At 41.2% G+C, this 23,115-nt stretch overlaps 1 protein-coding gene across 1 annotated transcript in view; it reads left to right on the forward strand.

Annotated features, from left to right (window-relative positions):
- The window catches only part of NUDT6 (nudix hydrolase 6), a 32,316-nt gene that overhangs the window by 2,324 nt on the left and 6,877 nt on the right, over nucleotides 1–23,115 (forward strand). The window contains exons 2-3 of the mRNA XM_075929858.2: nucleotides 1,359–1,562; nucleotides 9,326–9,381. Of these exons, the coding sequence (XP_075785973.2) occupies nucleotides 1,359–1,562; nucleotides 9,326–9,381 (260 nt within the window). The remainder of the gene's footprint in view (nucleotides 1–1,358; nucleotides 1,563–9,325; nucleotides 9,382–23,115) is intronic.

Genomic DNA, 23,115 nt, shown 5'->3' on the forward strand with positions numbered 1-23,115 from the left:
TCTTGTATACAATGTTCCTGTCATTGTTTATTCTGAAGAGAAAGCATACTTCTTATACAGCTGGCCTACAAACCTCAAATCTAATTATTTCCTGGAGCTGGCATAATTGTGTAACCTTGGGTTTAGAATTTTACAACACAGTAGTCAACCTTTAACTTTGCTATTACTGGGGGGGAAGTGAATACGCAGAACGGGCGGAATCTACAGTATCGATTGTGCAAAGCTGTCAGCAAAATGTACATAAAGTTCTGCTGAAAACCCATAAACATAATATTGCAAACCACAATACAGGAGATCCACTGTTTAGACAATGATAAAGATTTCTTCTATTTAATTTCTAGTAATAGCAGCAAATAACTTGATGGATCAAGAAACTATGCAGTTATTTTCATGTTCAGAATAAGTTTCCTTACTTCCCATTGCCATCTTCTTTGGAGATATGTTTTCAGCATTATTCTAAATTAGGTAAACTTTTTTCACTGTGTTTCCCAGAATTATTATGAAAAGACAGGTGTTTGAATTAAAACTCTGAGGCTGTGTCTACACTGGCATGAATTTCCGGAACTGCTTAAAACGGAATACTATTCCGTTTTCAGTTTTTCCGGAAAAGGACATTGGCAGGCTGCTTTTCCGGAAAAGCCCTTTTTCCGGAAAAGCGTCTGTGGCCAATGTAGACGCGCTTTTCCGGAAAAGAGCCCCGATCGCCATTTTCGTGATCAGGGCTTTTTTCCGGAAAAGACTACTGGGCTGTCTACACTGGCCCTTTTCCAGAACAGTGTTCCGGAATAAGGACTTATGCCCGAGTGGGAGCAGAATAGTTTTTCTGGAATAGTGGCTGATTTTGTACAGTAGAGCATCGTTGCTTTTCCGGAAATTCAAGGGCCAGTGTAGACAGCTCTCAGCTTATTCCGGAAAAGCATCTGATTTTCCGGAATAAGTGGCCCAGTGTAGACACAGCCTGATTGTAACTACAGATAAGGTCATTTATTCTTCTACTTGTAAGCTGCTTCTGTGTATATAGATCTGAACCATCAAAATCTTGAGCCATTAAATATACCATAACCCTTTTTGCAATCAGATTTTGCTTACATTTTTTTACCTGTTGTTGTATATGAGACTAGCTTGAAAACCTATAAAAGTCAGGCCCTAATAGAGAATGACCATGGAATATGTACCAATATTCTTTCACAATCACTTTTCTGACGACTGCTGTTACTCTATATTAAGCTCTGCTACTATGGTCAGCAGAACTCAAAACAATTAGTAAAAAGGATGGGGGGGACAACAGCTTTTATTTTCACAGTATGAGAGCAAACAATGATTTTTATGTTGTCCTTTTTTTTTTTTTTTTTTCCTAGAGTCTGTCAAGCAGTGGAGAGCAGAAGGCAGAATAGCAGTCTGGTTGCACATTCCTATCCTCCAAAGCAAATTTATAACCGCTGCTGCTTTGCAGGGCTTTACTTTCCACCATGCGGAGTCAAACTCATCCACGCTGACACTGTGGCTAGGAGAAGGGCACAGCAGGTTACCAGGGTATGCCACGCATCAGTTAGGAGTGGCAGGTTAGTTCCAGAAATAATTCTATTTATGAAAAAGAGTTGATGGTTTAGGACCTGATTCAGCAAGAAGTCAACCACGCTTTCACAACCCTGAAAGAAATGTTTGTTGAGGGACTAGATAACTTTGTGAAATGCAGTCTGTCATTCATGTGTCTCTCCGTAGAACAAACTTTGTGTTGTGTTGGAATTAAAGACAAACTGGCCAGCTGTTGTCTCAGTTTTGAGGGTGAAAAAAGTTTTAAATGGTGTTGGGCAGTGGAAGGGAGATATGTTCCTGAAGCTTTGTCCTATAGGAATCTATTTAAAAAACCACCTAAATATAAGAAGGAACTCTGTGGCATTCACGCTGCAAAGAGAGATAGGACCCAGGAGAGATGGAATGATAAAAATCCAGAACTATCATTAGAAATTGAGAAATAATGAAGTATATCTTTTTACAAAAAAATAATAATAAAAGAAATGCAGGTCTTTTTAAAGTATTGTATGGACTGTAAGAGTGGCCCTTTCCTTGGATCCATATAAGCATGCTAAAATACCTGATTAGAAGAGTTAACCTTAAGCGTTACCTGGTTAGAAGTGTAGCAGTTTTGAGAGCCTGTAAACAGTCATGCACTAATTTGAATTAAAAGGTACTCATGTGAGATGGAAGATTGTATTTGATTATATTGTAAAAAAGAACATCTAACTGTAAAGACATTTTTTTCTGACTTACATTGTAGCACAGCTTTGCAATATTGAGTTGCCAGTGCATCACACATTTTGCATTGCAAATCAGCAGAGGGCAGCACGGCTGAAAATGCTTAAGACAAGCTTTGGGTTTTTTTTCCAATGGACATGTTTGAACATGTTTTCCAGAGGTATGAAAACCTCATCATTAAAATATGTGGCATTAAACTAAGGTCAGACAATGCATTCCCTTTGCAAAAGTACAGTAATGCTCCTTATGGTAACAATTTACATATTTGAGACAATAGAAGTAACTAATAGAAGGGGTTTTCCTAAAGTAGGGTTTGTATAACTCAAAATGCAATTTAAAAAGTGACAGTTTAAAAAAAACCTGTTTTGTATGCTATAAAACAGCGGTGGGGAACGTAAGGCCTGAGGGCCAGATGTGGCCCTCAGCTTGCCTGGATCCAGCCCCTGAGGCTCAGGGCTCTCCACCCACTATTGGGGAGCCTGCACTGGCATTCCATTCCTGCCACTGACCCCCGCGGGGCTGGAGCACACAAGATCGACTAGTCTGGGCCCCCAACAGGTCTAGTGTGAAAAGGGAACGTGGGGAGTGTATTTCTGCTTCTCAGTTGGGGGCCATATCAGAGAAAAGGGTTTTTTTTTCTTTTGCTTCTCACTTTTTCTGTTGGTCAGTGGCCCTGACCCAAAAATCCTTTAAATATTAGCATTTTATTGTCTGTTATTGGGGGGTGAACATTTTGGCTATTTTATACAAATGGGAACTAATTTCAACAGCAGAAGCAATTAAATAATCCCAGAAGCTGTGGCATATTGATTTCAAGCACTGTTGCATAAGAATTAATAAAAAACTCGCATACTTTATTTATTTATTTTCTGCTATTGTGTTTGAATCCACCTGGTTTTAATTAGTTTTCATTAGGAGTTTTTGATGGAAGGAAAAGATGAGGAACACATGAGAGTGTAAATCAGCTAATTTAAGTAAACTTGTAGCAATGCTATTTTATTTTATATAGGTGCTTCTGTATAGGTACAGTGGAGGGATGTCTTTAAGATTATATATATTTTACACACACATTCCTGAAAGTTCATGAGAAAGCAAGGCAAAAGAAATGCACCATGCACTGGGGATGGAAAATGGTGACGTTTTTGGTGATCCACAGTGCCAGATTGGCTCTTGAGGCTAGGTCTACACTAGAGGATAAGTTTGAATTAAGATATGCAACTCCAGCTATGTTAATTGTGTAGCTGGAGTCAACATGCCTTGATTCAAATTTTGGTGCCATCTTCACAGTGGGAGAAACATTCCCATCGACTTCCCTTATACCTCATGAGGAGTAGGAATACCAGCATTGTTGGGGGGGGAGGGATCTCTTAGCATTTGATTTAATGGGTCCTTACTAGACCCACTAAATCAAACACCAGAAGATTGACCTCCAGAACATCAATCCATGTAAAGACATGGCCTGAGAAAGTTCTTGTCTCATAACATGGCCATGGGATAAGAGGGAAGGTCCTTTCTTGGATTGAGAACAGGTTAAAAGACAGGAAACAAAGGGTAGGAATAAATGGTAAATTTTCAGAATGGAGAGGGGTAACTAGTGGTGTCCCCCAATGGTCAGTCCTGGGACCAATCCTTTTCAACTTATTCATAAATGATCTGGAGAAAGGGGTAAGCAGTGAGGTGGAAACATTTGCGCATGATACCAAACTGTTCAGGATAGTCAAGACAGAAGCAGACTGTGAGGGACTCCAAAAAGATCTCACCAAACTGAGTGATTGGGCAACAAAATGGCAAATGAAATTTAATGTGGATAAGTGTAAAGTAATGCACGTCGGGAAAAATAACCCCAACTATACGTACAGTACGATGGGGGCTAATTTGGCTATGGCAAACCAGGAAAGAGATCTTGAAGTTATCGTGGATAGTTCTCTGAAAACTTCCACACAGTGTGCAGCGGCGGTCAAAAAAGCAAATAGAACGCTAGGAATTATTAAGAAAGGGATAGAAAATAAGACACAGAATATTTTACTGCCCCTGTATAAAACTATGGTACGCCCACATCTTGAATACTGTGTACAGATGTGGCCTCCTTACCTCAAAAAAGATATTTTGGCCTTGGAAAGGGTTAAGAAAAGGGCAACTAAAATGATTAGGGGTTTGGAACGGGTCCCATATGAGGAGAGGTTAAAGTGACTGGGAGTTTTCAGTTTAGAAAAGAGGAGACTGAGGGGGGATATGATAGAGGTATATAAAATCATGAGTAGCATGGAGAGGGCAGATAAAGAAAAGTTATTTATTAGTTCCCATAATAGAAAAACTAGAAGACATAATACAATAACTAGAAGCTGAGCTTTCAACACTTAACACTTTAACACTGTGCTCTTAACACTTCCCAGTCACAGGGAGCAATGCAGGCTGAAGGATTTGCTGTCTGCTAGGAAGTGTTAAAAGTTCATTGTTAAAGTATTAACTTAAAAAACAGCAAAAGGTCTGATAGCATTTTATAGACTGACAAAACATGTAGATGGTATCACGAGTACTACCAGACTTTTTGTTGTTTTTTAAGTTTATCCTGTAGAGACTAACTTGCTACCCCCGAAGCTTGTTGAAATATTAAGTATTATCAGTGAAGAGTCTCTCAGCTGAGAGACTCCCTGCTAGAATCATAGGGCTGGAAGAGATCTCAGAAGGTCATCAAGTCCAGCCCCCTGCCCAAGGCAGGACCAATCCCAACTAAATCAACCTTTGTCAAGCCAAGACTTAAAAACCTCTAGGGATGGAGATTCCACCACCTACCTAGGTAACCCATTCCAGTGCTTCACCACCCTCCTAGTGAAATAGTTTTTCCTAATATCCAACCTAACCCTCCCCCACTATAACTTGAGACCATTGATCCTTGTTCTGCCATCCATCACTACTGAGAACAGCCTTTCTCCATCCTCTTTGGAACCTCCCTTCAGGAAGTTGAAGGCTGCTATCAAATCCCCCCTCACTCTTCTCTTCTGCAGACTAAACAAACCCAAATTCCTCAGTCTCTCCTCATAGGTCATGTGCTCCATCCCCTTAATCATTTTGGTCGCCCTTTGCTGGACTTTCTCCAATGCGTCCACATCCTTTCTATAGTGGGGGGCCCAGAACTGGACACAATACTCCAGATGTGGCCTCACCAGAGCCAAATAGAGGGGAATAATCACTTCTCTGGATCTCCTGGCAGTGCTCCTCCTATTGCAACCTAATATGCCATTAGTGTTCTTGGCTACAAGGGCGCACTGTTGACTCATATCCAGCTTCTCGTCCACTGTAATCCCCAGGTCCTTTTCTGCAGAACTGCTATTTAGCCAGTCGGTCCCCAGTCTGTAACAATGCTTGGGATTCTTCCATCCCAAGTGCAGGGCTCTACGCTTGTCCTTGTTCAACCTCATCAGATTTCTTTTGGCCCAATCCTCTAATCTGTCTAGGTCACTCTGGACCCTATACCTGCCCTCCCGCATATCTACCTTTCCCCCTAGCTTAGTGTCATCTGCAAACTTGCTGAGGGTGCAATCCATCCCCTCATCCAGGTCATCAATAAAGATGTTGAACAAAACCGATCCCAGAACCAATCCTTGGGGCACTCCGCTAAAAACCAACCACCAAGCTGACATCGAGCTGTTGATCACTGCCCATTGGGCCAGACAGTTTAGCCAGCTTTCTACCCATCTTACAGTCCATCTTACTAGCCACTAGCAAGTCCTTCCTGGGGTTTCGGAAGACCTGTTCTTAAGCCAACCCCCACTCTTCATCACAGCAGAATTTTTTTCCAGAAAAAGTCTTCTTATGAATGAGTATATACTATATATACACTTACACACATATTCCTATATATTCATGAGAAGGGGAGGCAAAAAGAATTCATCGTGCAGTGGGGGTGGAAAGTGGTGAGGTTTTTGGTGATCCACAGCTCACAAGGGAATTTATTCCACAGTGCCAAAAACAGTTGCTACAAATGGCTGTGTAGGAAATGATATCATCAGATAGGTTATGGACTTTCTGAAGCAGCTTTGGGAATTTTAAAAACAGTTTTCCAGAATATCTCAAAATAATGCCTATTTCTGTCTTTGTTTATAGCTCAGGCATTCAGTGTTTATAATCATTAAATGAATCAGAGATGAACTTGGACTAGGAACATCTGTTGCCAGCACAAAGTTAAAACTGTTTTATCATTTTTTCATAAGTGGTTTAGATATCTGCTTTTTGTCCTCCAGCACTGCAGAAGATGGGGGAATGGGTTAGGGTTAATTCTCTCATCTCTTTCCAAAAGGCGAGGACATAGTGCCAGTGGAACAAAATAGCATTCTAATAACTATTGCCTCAGGCGAGAACAGGTTGAATTCTTTCCAGAGTGTCATCATGGTGGGTAGTTCAGTGTTCTAAGCATCAGGCTTGTAATTCTCTCTACAGAAACAGGTCCCAATTCCAGGCCCCACTATTGATATCTGATAAGGGAAACGAGAAGCAGACCGCCACTAGCATTTTTCCTATCTTCTTGGTTTTGATTTAATCATTACTTAAATCTGGTTCTAGGTAGGGATGTAATAGTGTAGTCCAGTGTTTGTCAACCTTTTATATAAAGTACCCCCAGTACCTACAGTTTTCAGACACACACAATTTTTTTCTACCATTGCAACACATTTGTTTAAACAACTTAATCATAGCCAGGCGGGCGATGAAATTTTTGGGTGTAAAAAGTACAAAAATAATAAAACACTGTAAAACTTACAACAAAAATTAAGTTTTCTCCAAATGTCAGTTGTGTTGACATACCCCTCAGACTTCTCTCGAGTACCCCTAAGGGTACTTGTACCACTGGTTGAGAAACACTGGTGTAGTCAATTAACCGATAAGCAAAAGCTTATCGGTTAAATCTACAGACTACACGCATTTCCACTCTCCCCTTCCCCCCCAGTAACTTTTTTAGCAGGCTGGCCAGCAGCCTGACTTGGTATTGGCTTGCAACAGGTCTGGGACCTACCTCCGCTGTGACTCTGCATTTAAAGTATATTAGGAGCTGAGTGGGCAGGCAGCCTAACTCAGTTCCAGCTCCTACCGGGTCTGGGAGCTCAGACCCTCCCCTAAACAGGGGTTGCTGCCACCCTTCCCTCTGTCCCTTTATCAGAGGCAGCAGCACAGGGCAACAGGCAGCTGGTCTGCAAGGGGATCTGGTTGTTAAACTGGCTCCCCTCACGGACCAGCTCCCACCTGGAACCCCGTGCTGCTGCCTCTGATAGAGAGGCAGCAGCACAGAACGGCAGGAGTCTCCTCGGGAGTGGGGCTCGGGACTCGGGTGCCACCCCCGCCCCCAGGGACTAAAAAATAGCTGACCAACCAATAAGAATTCATGAAGTTACTCGACTATTTAATTAATCGATACTTAACATCCCTAGTTCTAGGTACATCACAGTGCCCATGGTTACATTGACAGGTATCAGTTTCTGAGATACAGAGAAAAAGTTGATCCTTCTTTCTAGTTAACCCAGATCACTGCTTGATATTTCTAGTAACCATTTTTGGTCTCAGAAAGCCATTTGGCCAAGGAGCATGTTTTCTAAAAAAATAACCATTACAGATTTAGCCTGCATAAAAGCTGATCCCTGCATCTTCCTCCCCAACCCCAAACAGGATTCCTCACTAATTAATATATAGCTGCTGATTTGTAGGGAGGATGAAGAAAGCAAATATATGACTAATTCCCTAAAGTATATCCTTTCACAGAGCTTGACTGCAGGGCTGCTATTTCATCTTTTAAATATTTCTCCTATACATTCAACTCCTATTTCTGTATTATTCAGAAATGGATGTTTTCAATCTATAAACTTCATTCCTTAATACTTCCCTTATGTCAAAATATTTTTCCTTAGTATTCTAGATGTGTGCATCACCACAGTGCTAACCACCTCTGCTCAAAATTGATAGGAATAGTTCTTCCTATAATTATCTATTAATTTTACATCCATGCCCAATTGATGTGGGAAATGGCACTGAAATTGTACCCACTGTTCTCATTATGCTCGCCACAGCATGTAAATCTAAAATCTGCCAGAAAGGAGGATGGGCTGGAAAAATGCCTGTTTTAAAGGGACAGCTGTTTTTAAATTAGAATCCTTTACTAGGTGTGCTAGGATGACTAGCCCTGAAAACAGACAGGATTTTAAGAAAGATAAGGAAACTTAGAAGAAAGTAGTAGCCTAACTGCAAGCACCAGAGTACACGGCAAGGCTTAATTATTCAGTCATACCCTTGTATTCCCCCCCCCCCCAACGTAAAAGTGACTCTGTGCCACTGGGAATAGTGCTATCTAAATAACAGTTTGACTTGCTGTTTAGAAGAGTTCAGGTTATCTAGACAGCACAATGTAAATGAATATATAAGCAAATTGGTAGAATAGTTTAATCATCAATATAATCAGCATGCTGAATTCAAAATGTATTAATAACAAGCAGAGGTAATTTTCTGCCTATTTCTTAGTCTGAAAGTACCCCTATCTACCGAGGGAACTCCTGTCATCTTTGCAATTAAGGGACACTTTGTCTTTCGATTCATTAGTGTTATGATTTCACTCAGGATGATTATTTTCAGCTGGGACTGATCCAAGGCCATTGAAGTCCATGGAAAGATTCTCATGGACTTCAACAGAGATCTCACCCAAAGCTCATTTAAGACTGAAATTGAGTTCTACTTACGTTTTGCTAGATTAGAATAGTTTTCTTGGCCTTACAAAATGTTAGTAGCTGTCATTTTACATAAAATTTAAGATTTTTTTCTTTCATATAGCTAATTCACATTTTAATTTTGAAAAGCACATTTCCCCAAGTTGCAAAGTTTTAATTTTATGCTTGTAATTTGATATTATTTTTCAATTTAGCACAATTCAATTTTCTGATGATAAATCACCTTCCAAGATAAGCCTAGAGTAAACTTGCACTGAGCACTGATAAGTTCCTTGAAAGATTTATCCTGCTTTCTTATTAGGTCATATAATAGGTTCAGACACTTTACCTTTCTAAATTATCAGAAAATATTCTCTCTCAAACAGGTGCAGCATTGGATGTAGACTCTGGAAAAGTATTGGTTGTACAAGACAAAAATAAAGTAAGTTTGTTATATGATTCCCAAATACTTATTCATCCTCAATGGGCTTTGGAAATTGCAAAAAACACAGATCTTTTAGATTTAATTTCTGATTAATTATTCTAAATTGTTTACTTTTTTTCACTGGTATTTTTGAATGCTTAAGCACATACGACTATGTTTTGAAAAAGGAATAAAGAAATTGAAGGTTGCCATATTGCAGAGCATTCTCACAGTTTTGTTCATTTTAAATGGATAGAAATTGAATGAAGTATTGTACTTAATTCAGTGTTATACCACTTGACAAGTACTTGAAGTTGTATGTCCAGTCAGAAAGCGGCTGGGTGGGGGTGTGGGAGAGAGATAAGGAGAAAATCCAGGCACCATTATAATTAGTGATAAAACTCTCACTGAATTCTGTGGGGCCAGGACTTCACCTACATAACATGCACTCACACTGACTTACATTTTTCTTTACCGATTCATTTTTAAAAGTTCACTTTTTAAAAGGAAAATTAAAAACAGAAAGAGGCATAACACATGTAATCTGCCAATTGATTTCAGTGACCATCTTCTGCAAGAAGCCAACAAATGATGATAGCGATAGTGTACTTAAATTTCTGTTGACAGATCCTGGAAAAATCTAAAATACAGGCAGTCCCTGACTTTCGCGGATCCGACTTATGTCGGATCCGTAGTTACAAACGGGGCTTTTCTCGCCCCGGAGCCCCTCCAGCAGACCAGGGAGACGCGGAGCAAAGCCTTGGAGGATGCGGGCGGTGGGACCGCCCAGACGCGCCACGGTCCCGCTGCCCATGTCCTCAGACTCATAGACTTTAAGGTCAGAAGGGACCATTATGATCATCTAGTCTGACCCCCTGCACGGTGCAGGCCACAAAATCTCACCCACCTCTCCTAGAATAGTCCTCTCACCTATATCTCAGATACTGAAGCCTTCCAATACTTTGAAGACCCCAAGATGCAGAGAATCCTCTAGCTGTGAGCTGTACCCCATGCTACAGAGAAAGGCGAAAAACCTCCAGGGCCTCTGCCAATCTACCCTGGAGGAAAATTCCTTCCCGACCCCAAATATGGCGATCAGCTAAACCCTGAGCATGTGGGCAAGACTCATCAGCCAGACACCCAGAAAGTTCTCTATAGTAACTCCTATCATCCCTTCATTGACCTATTTCCCACTGATAATGAATGGTCAATTAGTTACCAAGATCATGTTATCTCATCAAACCATCCCCTTCATAAACCCATCTAGTTTAATCTTGAAACCAGATAGCTCTTTTGCCCCCACTACTTCCCTTGGAAGGCCGTTCCAGAACTTCACTCCTCTAATGGTTAGAAACCTTCGTCTAATCTCAAGTCTAAACTTCCTACTAGCCAGCTTATATCCATTTGTTCTTGTGTCCACATTGGTATTAAACTTAAATAATTCCTCTCCCTCCCTGGTATTTATCCCTCTAATATATTTAAAAAGTGCAATCATGTCCCCCCTCAGCCTTCTTTTAGTTAAAGTAAACAAGCCAAGCTCCTTGAGTCTCCTTTCATAAGATAGGTTTTCCATTCCTCGGATCATCCTAGTGGCCCTTCTTTGTACCTGTTCCAGTTTGAATTCATCCTTCTTAAACATGGGAGACCAGAACTGCACACAGTATTCCAAATGGGGTCTCACCAATGCCTTGTATAATGGCACTAACACCTCCTTATCCCTACTGGAAATACCTCGCCTAATACATCCCAAGATCGTATTAACCTTTTTCACGGCCATGTCACAATGGCAGCTCATAGTCATTCTATAATCAACCAGGACTCCGAGGTCCTTCTCCTCCTCCGTTACGTCTAACTGATGTGTCCCCAGCTTATAACTAAAATTCTTGTTATTAATCCCTAAATGCATAACCTTACACTTCTCACTATTAAATTTCATCCTATTGCTATCACTCCAATTTACAAGATCATCCAGATCTTCCTGTATGATATCCCGATCCTTTTCAGAATTGGCAATAGCTCCCAACTTTGTGTCAGCCGCAAATTTTATTAGGACACTTCCACTTTTGGTGCCAAGATCAGCAATAAAAAGATTAAATAAAATTGGCCCCAAAACTGATCCCTGAGGAACTCCGCTAGTAACCTTCCTCCAACCTTACAGTTCACCTTTCAGTATGACCCGCTGTAGTCTCCCCTTTAATCAGTGGCTTATCCACCTCTCAACTTTCATATTAATCCCTATCTTTTCCAATTTAACCAATAATTCCCCATGTGGTACTGTATCAAATGCCTTACTAAAGTCGAGGTAGATTAGATCCACTGCATTTCCTTTATCTAAAAAATCTGTTACTTTCTCAAAAAAGGAGATCAGGTTGGTTTGGCACGATCTACCTTTTGTAAAACCATGTTGTAATTTGTCCCAATTGCCATTAGCCTCAATGTCTCTAACTACTTTCTCCTTCAAAATTTTTTCCAGGATCTTACATACTACAGATGTCAAACTAACAGGCCTATAGTTACCCGGGTCGCTTTTTTTCCCTTTCTTAAAAATCGGAACTATATTAGCAATTCTCCAGTCAAATGGTACAACCCCTGAGTTTAGAGATTTATTAAAAATTTTTGCTAATGGACTTGCAAGTTCATGTGCCAGTTCCTTTAATATTCTTGGATGAAGACCATCTGGGCCCCCCGAGTTACTCCCATTAAGCTGTTCAAGTTTGGCTTTCACCTCGGATATGGTAATATCTACCTCCTTATCCTCAGTCCCATTTGTTAACTTACCATTATCCCTAAGATCTTCATTAGCCTCATTAAAGACTGAAGCAAAGTATTTGTTCAAATATTGGGCCATTCCTAGATTATCCTTAACCTCCACTCCATCCTTAGTAATTAGTGGTCCTACTTCTTCTTTTTTTGTTTTTTTCCTATTTATATGGCTATAAAACCTTTTACTATTGGTTTTAATTCCCTTTGCAAGGTCCAACTCTACCTGACTTTTAGCCTCTCTCACTTTATCCCTACATGCTCTAACCTCAATAAGGTAGCTTTCTTTACTGATCCCTCCCATTTTCCACTCCTTACATGCTTTCTGCTTTTTCTTAATCACCTCTCTGAGATGCTTGCTCATCCAGCTTGGTCTAACACACCTGCCTATAAATGTTTTCCCTTTTCTAGGAATACAGGCTTCTGACAGCTTCTGCAACTTTAACTTAAAATAATTCCAGGCCTCCTCCACTTTAAGATCCATAATTTCTTTAGTCCAATCAACTTCCCTAACGAATTTCCTTAATTTACTCAAGTTAGCCCTTTTGAAATCAAAAATCCTAGTCTCAGATTTATTTTTGTTTATCCTTCCATTTAATTTAAACTGAATTAGCTCATGGTCACTTGAGCCAAGGTTGTCTCCTACAACCATTTCATCTATGAGGTCCTCGCTACTCATCAAAACCAAATCTAAAATAGCATCCCCCCTTGTTAGTTCAGCAACTACTTGATGAAGGAATTCATCAGCTATCACATCTAGGAAAATCTGAGCCCTATTACTATTACTAGCACTTGTTCTCCAGTCTATATCTGGAAAGTTGAAATTCCCATGATTACACAGTTTCCATGAGTTTTTACTTCATTAAAAACATTAAAGAGGTCTCTATCCATATCCAAATTGGATCCTGGTGGTCTATAACACACCCCAAGCACTATCCCAGAGGAGGATCTGATAGTTTTCTTCCCCAATGTGATTTTTGCTCAAACGGACTCTGTCTTCTCCATTCCATCACTTTTTATTTCTTTACAATCTACCTCATCTTTGATATACAATGCGACTCCACCACCTTTACCCTTATTTCTGTCTTTCCTAAACAGCACATACCCTTCAATACCTGTACTCCAGTCATGCCTAATATTCCACCATGTTTCTGTTATTCCTATAATATCTGGTTTCACTTCCTGGACCAATAGCTCTAGTTCCTCCTTTTTGTTACCTAGGCTCCTCGCATTGGTGTACAAACATCTTAATTTTTGCTGTTTGGCCTCATTCACATTCTTTACCCAATTTGGCACAGATGTTATACCTCCAATATGACCTATTAGACTAGTATCCACCCCACCCTTCCTCATGTTCATTCTCCTACCCCCAGCTATATCCTTTCTTACTTTGTTTTCCTCCCTCTCAGTGTTAAAATCTGGCGTAGAGATTACCTGGGCATCTCCCAACCATCTCCCCCAAATTCCTAGTTTAAAGCTCTCTTAATAAGTTGAGCCAGCCTCCATCCTAGAAGTCTATTTCCCTCCCTACTTAGGTGAAGTCCATCTCTAGAGAACAGTCCTCTGTCCATAAATGCCTCCCAGTGACCATACATCCCAAAGCCCTCCTTATAGCACCACTGCCTAAGCCATCTATTGATCATCATAATCCTGTCACATATTTGTTGCCCTTCTCTAGGAACAGGCAGAATCCCACAAATGATCACCTGAGCCTCAATTTCCTTGAGCATCCTCCCCAGCCTAGCATAGTCTCCCTTAATTCGTTCCAGCGAGAATCTAGCCATATCATTTGTTCCTACATGAAGGATGATCAATGGATTCCTTCCTGCTCCCTTAATAATTCTCTTCAACCTCAATTCCACCCCACCATCAACCTCAGCATGGACCAATCTACACGGGAGGTCCATTTCCTGGACACCACGATACAAATAAGTGACGGTCATATCAATACCACCCTATACCGAAAACCTACCGACCGCTATACTTACCTGCATGCCTCCAGTTTCCATCCTGGACACACCACACGATCCATTGTTTACAGCCAAGCACTGAGGTACAACCGCATATGCTCCAACCCCTCAGACAGAGACCTACACCTACAAGATCTTCAACAAGCATTCTGTAAACTGCGATACCCACACGAGGAAGTGAGGAGACAGATTGACAGAGCCAGACGTGTACCCAGAAGCCTCCTGCTACGGGACAAGCCCAAGAAAGAAACCAACAGAACACCACTGGCCATCACCTACAGTCCCCAGCTAAAACCTCTCCAACGCATCATTAGTGATCTTCAACCCATCCTGGACAATGATCCCTCGCTTTCACAGGCCTTGGGAGGTAGGCCGGTCCTTGCCCACAGACAACCCGCCAACCTGAAGTATATTCTCACCAGCAACTACACACCGCACCATAATAACTCGAACTCAGGAACCAATCCTTGAAACAAACCTCGGTGCCAACTCTGCCCACATATATACACCAGCAACACCATCACAGGACCTAACCAGATCAGCCATACTGTCACTGGTACATTCTCCTGCACATCCACCAACGTAATATATGCCATCATGTGCCAACAATGCCCCACTGCTATATACATCGGCCAAACAGGACAGTCCCTACGTAAAAGAATCAATGGACACAAATCTGATATTAGGAATGGCAACATACAAAAACCTGTAAGGGAACACTTCAATCTTCCTGGACACACAATTGCAGATCTAAAAGTAGCCATCCTGCAGCAAAAAAACTTCAGGACCAGACTTCAAAGAGAAACTGCTGAGCTACAGTTCATCTTTAAGTTTGACACAATCAACTCTGGATTAAACAAAGACTGTGAATGGCTTGCTAACTACAAAAGCAGCTTCTGCTCTCTTGGAATTCACACCTCCAGATCAGCTGCTAGAAGTGGGCCTCATCCTCCTTGATTGGATCCACCTGGTCATCTCCAGCCTGATCCTGGCCTGCATATTTATTCCTGCCTCTGGAAATTTCCACTACATGCATCTGACGAAGTGGGTCTTTGCCCACGAAAGCTTATGCTCCTACACTTCAGTTAGTCTATAAGGTGCCACAGGACACCTCGTCGCTTTTTCTTAATAATTCTCTTCAACCTCAATTCCATATCTCATATCTTAACACCTGGCAGACAGCACACCCTTCTATTCTCTGGATCAGCTCTGGTTACAGGCCTATCTATTCTTCTCAATAAGGAGTCCCCAATCACATAGACCTGCCTTTTCCTAGTGACAGTGAAATTCTCTGGTCTATCTCTAGCTTCCTCTGGCTGCAAGTCCTTACCATTCCTATTTTCCCTTGTAATCCTAATGCTCATTATTGGTGTTGTCTCCATTAAGTCTTCCCCTTTATCTATGGGACTAGCCACTCTTCTTTTCTTCCTTACCCTTCCATCTTCATTATCTACCTGCTGTACCCCTTCTTCATTTTCCAGCTCCACATACCTGTTGAGCTCTATTTTTCCTTCACTGACCCATCTTTTCCTCTGCCTGGTCCTCTGAGTCACATGCTTCCACTGTCCATTTTCTTCGCCCAGCAGTCCCCCCTCTGAGGCCCTTGATCCTGCTTCCATCTGCATATCTAAGCTTTCCCCTTCAGCCACATCATGCCTTTGCCCCACCATCTGCTCAAATCCCCTTCTGAACTCAACCAGAGTTTCCACCTGCATCTCCAGTCCTCGGATCTTTTCTTCCATCAGCTCTATCAGGCAGCACTTCATGCAAACAAAACTCCTTTCAGGTACCCCCTCCAGAATCATGTACATACCACAGCTACCACATCCAATCATCCTCCTTGTGTTCTCTACTACTTGGGCCATGGCCACTAATGCCTCTGTGTTTTATCTACTTTCTCACCAAAATCCTATTAGTCTGGTGAACACAAAAACAAACTAGAACACCCTCTCCACAGCAAAAACAAACTCCAAACAAGTCCCAATATCCAAACTCCCCTGTTTACAGCTCTGTTTGCTTGGCTCCTGTGCCGCTGAAGCTATCTGTGCCGCTGCCTGACTAGAAGGCTACCTTTATAGGACCCTTAATCAGTGAAGCCCAGCCCCCTAATTAGGGATCAGCTTCTCTCCCAGCACACTGCCCCTCCAACAGAACTCCCGCTCAAACTCCCCTGTTTATAGCTCTGTTTGCTTGGCTCCTGTGCCGCTGCAGCTATCTGAACTTCTGGGGGGCCCCCAGCAGACCAGGGAGACGCGGAGCAAAGCCGCGGAGGATGTGGGTGGGACCGTGGCACGTCTCGGCGGTCCCGCCGCCTGCGTTTCCCTGATCTGCTGGGGGGGGGGGGCACTAGCTGCGCCCCCCCCCCCAGCAGACCAGGCTTTTCTCGCGACACCTGGGGTAGAGCAGCTGGGGTGCTGCCCGGTTGGTCCCGCAGCGCCGCTCCTCGGCACTACTGGACCAACCTGGCAGCACCCCAGCTGCTCTGCCCTAGCCGTCCTGATTCAGCCGCTGCTGGTCAGTTTCAGCAGCGGCTGACTTGGGGACGCCTGGGGCAGAGCAGCTGGGGTGCTACTGAGTTGCTCCAGTAGCGCCGAGGAGGGGCGCTACTGGACCAACCTGGCAGCACCCCAGCTGCTCTGCCCCAGGCGTCCCCAAGTCAGCCGCTGCTGAAACTGACCGACGGCTGACTACAGGAAGCCCGATGCAGAGCTGCTCTGCCCTGGGCTTCCTGGAATCAGCCGCTGATCAGTTTCAACAGCGGCTGACTTGGGGACACCTGGGGTAGAGCAGCTGGGGTGCTGCCGGGTTGGTCCCCGCAGCGCTGAGGTGCGGCGCTGCGGGGACCTACCCGGCAGCGCCCCAGCTGCTCTGTTCCAGGCGTCCAGATTCAGCCACTGTTGAAACTGATCAGTGGCTGATTCCAGGAAGCCCAGGGCAGAGCAACTCTGCCTCGGGCTTCCTGTAGTCAGCCGCTGGTCAGTTTCAGCAGCAGCTGAATCTGGACGCCAGTTCCGACTTACACACAAATTCAACTTAAGAACAAACCTACAGTCCCTATCTTGTACGTAACCCGGGGACTGCCTGTACTGTTGTCCTCAACATGTATTTATGTAACAATCAAACGGGTTAGTGAAAGAGACCAAAAGTTAGTTAGAGAATATTTAGGCTGTTATGTCACAGTCAACTAAAATGCCCCCTGTTCCCTTATATATATACATATATAAAATACTGTTGTATTTCAAAGAGGAGAAAACTATACTGGAATATTAAGGTGGTGACACAAAGTAAAGCAAGGACATTTATTTGGGTGAGAAGGCTTACCTGCCATACTCTAAACCTGAATAGAATTGTGCTGTTTTTATTTTGTCCCTTGTTAAATGAAAGGCGTGTCAGAAAAAATATTTGTGTCTAAAATTTTAACTGTATCTCACAGGACTCTTTGAAATTCTGCCTTTAACATCTGCTTGTGTTATAACTCTCATCACTGAACATCTAGATAGATAGTTATGTTAGTGATTGTATGTATTTTTAGAAGTAAACATGGAGAATACAGTCTATTAGGGAAATCCCATGTCTTTTAGATTGAGTCTAATTGTCAGAGTACTAGAAAATATTGCTTAAATAATTCTATTGTGCAGAACACTCAAAACAAATAAAAAACGTTATTTTTTAAGTTTATCCATTTTAAACATGACAGTTTGCTTATAATTACCTTGTTATATTTACTTTCTTTAAAATCCAGATTACTACTAAAAGTGATTCAATTGACATTATCACATTACGTTTTTGGAGGAAATCATTTGCAATTAAATACTGTAATAATTTCTGTATAGGTTCATCTCCATTGTATATTGTAAAGTTCCTCTATACACTTTATTTAAAACAATTGTCGGAAGGCATTTTAATCAAACTGTTGAGGTCAAGCTCTATGACAAGTTAATCTTTAGCAGCAGTCCCAAAAATAATACTCCTGGCCACATAAAAAGCTTCCTGCTTTCCTATCTAGTAGTCAGATGTAGTGAGTGTGCCTGCAGATACAGGGTAGACAAAATAGTGGTCTTCAATAGGTGGTGAAAAAGTTGCATACTGGTTACATCTCTGTCATTGCTGCCTAAAGGAAGAGAGAACTATCTTAGGGTAGGTACAGCTTGAGGGGTTGTTAAGGAAAGTGAGAGAGGCTATTTTCACATCCAGTGAATGGAAACCATTAAAAGAAAGATGTACAGTTTCTGCTAAAAAAAGGCACAGACTGATTTTTCATAGCGCTCTTGTTTTTTCATCTAGAGTTTATGTTATCTCTTCACTGCTTAAAAACACACACAAATATAAATAGCTGCCAACTTCTTATGGAAATTTTTGAAAATCACGCTGTCTAGAAACCACTTTCAGAGAAGGAGGAGGAACATACTTTGGTTCATTTGAAAAGAAAGATATTTGCATAATAGTTTTGTTTCCTGCACATGTATCTGGCATTTATGCTTATTTTGCTAATCTTAAAATGAGAATCCTCCAAGGCATCAGAACTGCACAGAAAGTTCCAAGTTACAGGCCTGATATAGCAAAATTAAACATATTTCTTGGTAGTAGTTTAGTTTTGACATTCATCATAACTTTAGCAACAGCAGTAGTCTCATGAACTAAAGTGAAACTACAGAATAAAATTATGCATATGTATACATTTTTGCAGGATTTGGACCAACGGATTTATCTACTAAGAAATAAATGTGGATGAAATTAGGATATTAATTTAAAGAGCTGTGCAGGCACACCTTTATTCAGGAATAAGATTATTTTATCTCAAATTAGCTTAATCTACATCCACAGCAGATTAAGATAAACAAGAGCAGGGTATTCTTATTCCTCATTACAAAGGGATCTGCCCAGCCCATCAGACACCTCTTTCAGAATAACTCCCCTAGGATTGCCATGTGTCCGGTTTTGAATCAGACAGTCCAGTATTTGAGCTTTCTTTTTGGGAAACAAATTGAAAAAAAAATATAAATGTCCGGTATTTTCTAAATAAGATGTATGTAGATTGTGATGTAATGGCAAGTGTGTCCGGTATTTTTGTTGAAACCATCTGGCAACCCTAGGTACCGTAGAACATACAAATAAGCTACATTTTTCTGAAAAAATATTCAATTTAACAAATTTTCCTCTACCTATTTGCATACCTGTCAAACATTTCACTGGTGTATTTATTTTTTTAGATGTGGGCACAGGGAGAGGGAATGTTTGTTGAACATGCTTAATTGACATTAGACTAAAAGCTACAGAGTAGCTACAACACAGGCACCACCCATGCAAACTCCCCTACAGCTCTGCTCAGACCCCCTTACTCCTCCATTTAAAAAGAACCCAAAACAGTGTAGTTCAGGACATAAGTATGTATTATTTACCCAAGCACCCTTATGACTAGGTGATTTTCACCTTTGTCTTCCCTCACCCAACTACTCTTTCCCTATATAGGCCATATGCTAACTTGAGCACACGAACTGCAAATGGATTCAGTCAGGCCTTTTCAGAATTCCAATAAAGACAATAGCTCTTAGTAAACTCTTTGTGGGCAGGGATTCTATTTCTTTGTTTTGTAAAGTGCCAGCCACCTTTATGGCATCAAATAACATTCTTTGGTGGGGACCTAGAAAAACCACAACTGGGCATGTAAAAGTAATGAATGTCTCACATACATTTTCATGTTTGGCCTCCCTGTGGCAGTGTGGTGATTGTGGTTTTTGTGAAGTGGTACTGGATTGAGATCACCAAACATCCATCACATGGTAATGGCTTCCAGTCACTACCAAGATTTTGCCTACCCTTTAAGCAATAATCAAGTGGTGTAAGGCTCCTAATTTCATTACCAGGCTCCTGAATCATTCCACCATTTCATGTGCTAAATTTAAGGACAACAAAACTAATGACTTATTTGTATTTTAGTCTAAAGTAGTGTTTTTGTAATTGAATAATCTTTTGGAAATTTAAATCAAATCCACCACAAAGGCTACCTGGAATTTAGGTGGGAGCAATCCAACATTTTCTGCAAGTGGCAACATCAGGTGTAACTTCCATTTTCTGTAATTAGATTTAAGCCAGCATCCTACTAGTTATTTCATCATAGGGGAAATGTGGCTAGCAACAGATTTGTTCTCAGTAACCAATCTAAATTTTACTGCAGTTCAGAGCTAGATTCAGCAACGCTAATGTACTTAAATGAAAAGGTATATTCATAGGCCGGCACAATTATACAATATGTTGAATTGGTAGTGCAAGAGTTAAGGGAAGAGAGGCACCACTCTCCAGGAAGTAAAGTATTAACTTTGTATTTTTGTTAGCTATTGAGCAAAACCATAAGGACTTCTGTGTAGTGAAGCCTCCAAGCTCATTTTGAGTAGCTGCCAGTTAATGCATACATTTGGCATGCAGTGTGTCCGGCCTAAGTGTAGAAAATACGGATCTATCACAGTTTAGAAATAATATTTTCCTAATCCTTGGAGTGAGTGAGTAACAAGAATAACCTGCTTAAAATGTTAAGAACACTCAAGAAATAATAAGATCACAAAACAGACACACATCCCAAAAGAGAACAAGAAATACACCTTCTTTATATTTGTAATGGAGAAAGAAATTGTTTCCCTTTAAAGTGATAGAAATAGTGATAGTCCTGTATTTTGTTTCCCTTTAAAGTTCTCAAAAAAGTTGTACATTTTAAGGTTTGGCTTCTTGCTCAGTCAGTCTTCAATACAAAAACATGAGGTAATCTTCCACTCAGAGGTTGCACAACACAATTGCTGCAAATGCTATCTGATCTTGGGACCAAAAAGTTGATTTTCATCTGTACCTTGGCCAAGAAAAGGAAATGGATGCTAAAAAGGTAGAAAGTTTAGGAGAAAGAGGTACATTTTCTCTCTCTCTACAACACCTCTCTCAAGTGACGCAGAGTAGAATTGGCAGAATCCAGGCCCAAGTGCGCCCCACACTTTGCCAGAATAAGACTAAGACTGACATGATATGCAGTCAGTGAGGAAGGAAAAAAAAAGAAGATTGAGGAGGAACAGTTTTTTTAAACTATGAGCATAATGCTAAATACCAGAGCTGAAGTTATGACAATGGACATTAAACAATCTAAACTAAACTAAGTTGGATCCAATAAATTATTCCCTTATGTCAAGTAGAGAACCTGGCTTTTTGCAAAGTGAACTCATGCTTCACCAATTTACAGGAATTCTCTTCATGCTTACAAGAATGATCTAGTTGCTGTTTTGGACTTGCCACAAAGGCAGTTAAGCAAAGTAAGGCTAAAAACTAGGAAACAAAAGGAAGGACTGGTTAGTTAGTTTCCACAGTGGAGAGGTAGGTAGTGTGGTCCCCCCAAGGATTTGTACGGGGACTTGTGCTGTTCAACATATTTATAAATGATCTGTAAAAGGGGGTAAACAGGAAGGTGGCAAATACACAGTTACTCAAGATATAGTTGTAGCACCTTAAAGACTAACAAAACACGTAGATGGTATCATGAGCTTTCGTGGGTGCAACCCAAGCTACAACCTGCATATTTTGTTAGTCTTTGAGGTGCTACTAGACTATTTGTTGTTTTTTAAGTTTTTCCTATTACAGACTAACTCGGCTACCCCTCTGAAGCTTTTACTCAGGATAGTTAAGTCCAAGGCTAGCTGTGAAGAATTACAAAGGAATCTCAACCAGACAACAATATGGCTGATGAAATTTAGTGTTGATAAATGCCAAATAATGCATATTGGATAGCATAATCCAAACTAGGTATGATAAGGTCTAAATCAGTGGTGGGCAACCTGCGGCCCATTGGGATTCTGTGTGTGGCCCACAAGACATTTTCTTGATGATTAACCACCATCTGTGTATTTTTTTGCTACTGGTTTTACTAGACTGACAAACATTTAAAGCAAGGGCACATGAAGCGAGGTGCATGCTGATTGCACACCACGTTGATTGTGAGAGCCATATGCTGCTCTGTATCCAATCAAAGTGCTGCTATCGTTCAATGGGCACATTCCACAAATTCTAGGTACACAAGCACAGTTAGCAAAACTACCCTTTTCTGGGAGACTATTTTGGTTATGCCAATCAATTAATGGTTACAACTCAAAAGAGCTTGGAGTCAAAGATCTCTGAACATATCTGTTCAGTGTGCATATGCAGTCAAAAATGCTAACAATCTTAGGAACCATGAGGAAAGAGTTATATAAGGCGGCAGAAAATATGCCACTATATTAATGTATGATGTGCATTCACCTTGAATACTTTGCTCAGTTCTAATTTGAGTTCTAATCTTCTTTGAGACGGGGAAATCAGAATTGGAAAAAGTATGGCGAAAAGGTTAAAAAAAAGATAATTGAGGGCATGGAACAGCTCCTGTGAGAGGAGAAATTAAAAAGTGGGGACTGTTACACTTAGATTAGAGACTACTAGGAGGGGATATGTTAGGCATCTATAAAATCATGAATAGTTTGTAGGGGAGAAAGAAGTGCAATTTACCCCCTTGCATAACACACATTCAGGGGTCACCTAATGAAATCAATAGGCATCTATCTTAAAAACAAACATAAGGAAGTACTTCTTCACACAGTGCAGAGTTAACCTGTGAAACTTGATGCTGGGACAAAAGGAATAAACAGTAGCGATGTTAAATAGTGTGTAATTGAATAGTCAGGTAACCACATCAAATTTTAGTGGTTACACGACTATTCTATAGTCCCAGGGGCAGGGCTGGCAGCCAGTGCACTCACAGCCCCACTCCTGTGGAGCCCCCTGCTACCCAATGCTGCTGCCTCTGCACTGTCATCTCCGATACAGAGGCAACAAGGGGTGGGGGGGAGGAATGCATGTAGTCAACAGGATTAACTAATAAGTCCAAACTTATTGGTTAATTGTGTGGTTGTCTATGTCTACATGCTGACATCCTTAAACAATAAGAGTTCAAAAAAGAAATTAGACAAGTTCATGGAGGACAAGTCCAGCAATGGCTATGAGCCAAGATGATCGGGGT

Source organism: Pelodiscus sinensis, chromosome 4 (genome assembly GCF_052426305.1).
Source record: "Pelodiscus sinensis isolate ZL-2025 chromosome 4, ASM5242630v1, whole genome shotgun sequence".
NCBI lineage: Eukaryota > Metazoa > Chordata > Testudines > Trionychidae > Pelodiscus > Pelodiscus sinensis.